At 32.1% G+C, this 4,691-nt stretch overlaps 1 protein-coding gene across 1 annotated transcript; it reads right to left on the bottom strand.

Annotated features, from left to right (window-relative positions):
* LOC130233198 (H-2 class II histocompatibility antigen, E-S beta chain-like) lies at positions 1 to 1,366 on the bottom strand. The gene is made up of 5 exons (XM_056463123.1): positions 1,300 to 1,366; positions 792 to 1,064; positions 355 to 636; positions 131 to 244; positions 1 to 23 (listed from the first exon to the last, which is right to left on the bottom strand). Exons 1-5 carry the CDS (start codon positions 1,364 to 1,366, stop codon positions 1 to 3), a joined length of 759 nt encoding a protein of 252 aa, XP_056319098.1.
* Positions 1,367 to 4,691: the final 3,325 nt, after the last annotated feature.

Below are 4,691 nucleotides of genomic sequence, written 5' to 3'. Positions count from 1 at the left end.
CTAGTGAGGTACCAGGATCCTCCCTGTCAAAATAAATAAACAAATAAACAATAGACAAATTAATCAAATGTTTAATGATTGTACCCAGATTAATGTCTTTCTAGATTTGTTTATTTTTATTTGCACTGACCTGTTGACTTCCTCTTGTAGTAAATTAGCCCAGCAGCTGCTAAGACGATTCCCAGCACAAGACCAGAGGCTCCAATGGCAAGTTTGTTTTTCTCAGACTCGGAAAAAGATGGATCTGTAGGGTGCACACATCACTTTGCATTATTACCATATTTAATAGCTGTATGTGAGAGTGTAAGAGGACTTTGCAAGTAATTCTAACATGATAACATTATTTAATCATACCCCAGTCATAGATGATGGGCTTAGTTGAGCTGGCATGCTCCACTGCACAAGAGATCTTTTCTCCAGATTTCGGACTGTACTCTAGCTCAGAGTGGATCTGGTAATACCAGTCACCATCAGCCATCTCCTCAGTGGAGGTCACATCTGAGGTCACTGCTTTACCATCTCTCAGCCAGGATATTTTGATGTGTGGAGGATAGAAGTCATATGCACTGCACATCAGCACAGCTGGATGTCTGCCACCGGCCCGTGTCACTGAGCTGAGCTTAACCTTTGGTTTCACTGAATCATTTGTGTCAATTTATGCTTACAGTTCATGACAAATTGTAAACATTTAAATAATTTTACTTTATGAACATGACAATAATCTAAAAGCTAAAAAAACAAAAGTCACAGGTGTAATGGTAAATATAGGAAATTATTATACAGCCGCTTACCTGATTTGCTAATGACAGCTGAGTCCCTGTTTTGAGCATTATGTTTGCAGACTCTCTCCACGTCATTTCTCTCTTGCTCCACAAAGGTTCCATTGTTCCAGTACTCTGCATTTCTTATTCCATACTCACTAAACCCCACAAATCTCCCAAGAGTACTGTTGAACTGTGTGAACAGATATTTATTGAAATAATAGCTATCAATATACAACATATCACTGAGATCAGGGGAGCTGTAGATGCATCTGCACCAACGGTATGTATAATACACATTAGCTGAAAAAGAATAAAACGTAGAACAAACTTGTCAGATTAATATGTCATGAAATGAACAGAAGAAATATAATGCAGAAACAAATTGCAGTATTTATTTTTTCAGTTTTTACATTTTTAGGTACAATATAAATCTCATGACCACAGGCTCATCAATAAAACGTTGCAGTAGTATAATTCAAATAATATTATTCTTTATCTTTAATTACATCATCTCATTACCTCTAATTTTACTTACCACTTTCTGCTCCAGTAAATAAAGACACTGTCAACATGAGACATGTCAAGTACTTTAGCTGCAACATTTTCGCTCACACTAAATGCCAGCAAAACAGTGTTAGCGCTTTTTGTTTACGAATACAGATTTTTGACTGGCCAATCAGTGACTACACATACAAGTGTCAAGTGTTGCTAAGTAGTTTCCTGCTTTTATAGTATATCCTGAAGTTCTATAACATGTAAATATATTCCTTAAATAATAACTACAACGGCATAACTATATAAAACTATATTAAATATTACTTAAATAAATAAATACAGCACAATCAACCATTTAGTGACTTTAATCACATATCAACTAGAAACTACAACTGCATTTTAAACAGTGACTTTTAATGAATTACTTTTGCACAATTCATTCTAGTTTCCAACTGTTCAAAGTATGAAATCTATAGAAATAAAACACATCAAATCTTTCAAGATCACAGCAGAGGATGATTGAACATCTTCCACAACAGGATTATTACTAACTAAATTTGTTTATGTCTACAATATATAAAGCATTTGAGGAATATTTGTGTTTTACTTTTTTTAAAATACATGCACAGCCCTTGTTAATAAAATATTACACATATTTTTGTAAAAATATTTATATACCTGAAGAATAGGTACTCGGTGACCTCCAAGTGTTTATCCCTGAGCGGATAAAACTTGAATGATCTTTGCTAAAAACTTTTTATTCATGTTTTAGTCAGCAGAGTGTAAAAGTTTTTTTTTTTTTGTTATAGGAAACTGTGACATAGTTCTGAATAATTTAAGACCCCCTCTTATAGGGCCTTGCAGTCTAATAAGAACAGAATAATAGTGAGAGTGTAAATAAACAGTGAAAATCAAGAACATATACTTAACATCACCAACAAGATCAGACAGAAAAAGTTAATATGGAAGTTCGAATAAATAACTTAAATTTTAGATAATGTTTTTAATCTTTGTGCAACACAGCATCAACAAATCCCCATTCAATGTTGACCATGCCATATGCCATTGCACATATGATCTTTCTGTTTGACTTGGTTCATTCACCTTCTAATATTTGCAAAACACAACATATTATAATTTTGAGAATTTTGTAAAGTTACGTAATACACACAACAATCTGTTATAGTGACTATAAGCTTTCAGGGATGAAAGAGGAACAACTTACATTCTGCTTGGATACAACAGTGTCACGGTGTGTGTCAAACTCTCAGTGGATGATGCAAATGCCCTAACAGGTGATAATAACATCAGCTTTTTTCACTTTAGAAACACATTTCTTTGATGTTTGTTTGACACTCATTTAACAAGATGGAGCTATACATAACCACTCTTGTCCTAACTATTATTCTCTCGGCTGGTGCTAAAGGTAAGTACATTTATTATTATTATTATAACTATTTATTAAATTATTATTGGTGTTTTATTTTTTTTACGTTTACGTTTACTAATTTGTGAAATACTGTTAATTGTTGATTCAAAGCTGTTGCTGTTATGCTTTTAAAATGGTTGTGAATGTTTACTTTCATACAATCATTCAATCATAAAATTAAAGTGTAAAGTAAAATATTTTGGTACTGTTTTTCGACAAGTAATTTTTAAAAATCTGTATAAATTTAGGTAATAAGAATAGGCTTGACTTGACTTTACCTGACTTTGTATACACAATACAATGGTCAGTTCTTAATTTAATACACTCACTTTCAACAGCACTGACATTGCAATGCAAAATACATTTTTTAAATTGGCTAAAAAAAAGCTAGTTATGAAATGTAGTCATCATTACACACGTAATAATCTTTTTGACTAACTTGTTTACAGAAAACCAATATTGATAATATATATATATATATATATATATATATATATATATATATATATATATATATATATATATATATATATACATACAGATGAAGTCAGAATAATTAGCCCCCGTTTGATTTTTTTTTTCTATTTTATATATTTTCCAAATGATGTTTAACAGAGCAAGGACATTTTCACAGTATGTCTGATAATATTTTCTCTTCCGGAGAAAGTCTTATTTGTTTTATTTCGCTAAAATAAAAGTTTAAAAATATATATTTTTAAAAATCATTTTAAGGTCAAAATTATTAGCCCCTTTAAACTATTTTTTTTCTACAGAATAAACCATCATTATACTATAACTAGCCTAATTACCCTAACCTGCCTAGTTAACCTAATTAACCTAGTAAAGCCTTTAAATGTCACTTTAAGCTGTAAAGAAGTGTCTTGAAAAATATCTAGTAAAATATTATTTACTGTCATCATGGCAAAGATAAAATAAATCAATTATTAGAAATGAGCTATTAAAACTATTATGTTTAGAAATGTGTTGAAGAAAATCTGCTCTCTGTTAAACAGAAATTGGGGAAAAAATAAACAGGGGGTCTAATAATTCTGACTTCAACTGTATATATATCTACTGCATATGTTTATAAAATCTGTAATCAGTAAAGTGGACATGACCCCAGATCAGTTGAACACATTTATGTTCCTTTTAACTAAACTAGTGTGTTATTCTGCTGTATACATGTTAAAATAATTTGACAGGTCGGATTGATAAATGTAAATGAAAGGTTGTGAGCATGTGCAATAATGTACAATTGGCACTCTTAAAACAGCAGACATCCCAACATGCAAATAATGAATAGGACTAGGAATAGCAAAAAATATTTCAAGGACATTTCCACTTTCTCATTATCCCCCTTGATTCTATTTCTTGGATATTGTACGCCATCTAATACAGTGTTCAAGTCCTCCCACTTGGCAGTACCTTCTTTTGACAAATTACAGCAGGGTTTGAAAACTCTTCTTTCAGAAAATGAAGAGCAAAATATTCCCAGATAGCAGACCTTCACTGAATTTCAGCAGTTTCAAGAAGACAGAAGTATAATTAAGGTAATGAGATAATTAAATAATAAATGAGTGTTGTTGAGAAACCAACACCAATAATTAACACCTGCTCTTAACAAGCAGAATCGTTGAAAAGAAACACATCTACAACAGCAAAACCCTCAGAGTAAAATTTACTCTTGTTCAGAGAATATTTGGTCCCTCTATAAATTGAGCAAAATTTACTCAGCAGCAGAGTTAAAGTTAGTGAGACAGTGAGGGGGTTAATTACGTGATGATTGAGCACTGATGACAAACACCTGCTGTTAATAAGCAGAAACAGAAGAGAAGCAGCAGCAGCTTAGCTCAGTGCTTAGCTGTTTGACTTTATTTCTGTCAGATGTTCCATCATGGGGAAAAGTGGTTGATTTACTTGGGCTCTTTGCCTCGATTTTTAATGTTGACTTTTCTTGCTGATCAAGTCGAATGATCGTTTACCTTTATTGATTCTTACTCTTG

Source organism: Danio aesculapii, chromosome 8 (genome assembly GCF_903798145.1).
Source record: "Danio aesculapii chromosome 8, fDanAes4.1, whole genome shotgun sequence".
Taxonomy (NCBI): domain Eukaryota; kingdom Metazoa; phylum Chordata; class Actinopteri; order Cypriniformes; family Danionidae; genus Danio; species Danio aesculapii.
This window is presented reverse-complemented; position numbering and strand designations above follow the sequence as displayed.

Coding starts and splice junctions, on each gene's coding strand:
- LOC130233198 (XM_056463123.1), bottom strand. CDS start 1,366: ATGTTGCAGCTAAAGTACTTGACATGTCTCATGTTGACAGTGTCTTTA. Junction 637..791: donor AGCTGTCATTAGCAAATCAG/GTAAGCGGCTGT, acceptor CAAATGATTCAG/TGAAACCAAAGGTTAAGCTC. Junction 245..354: donor GCCCATCATCTATGACTGGG/GTATGATTAAAT, acceptor TGCACCCTACAG/ATCCATCTTTTTCCGAGTCT.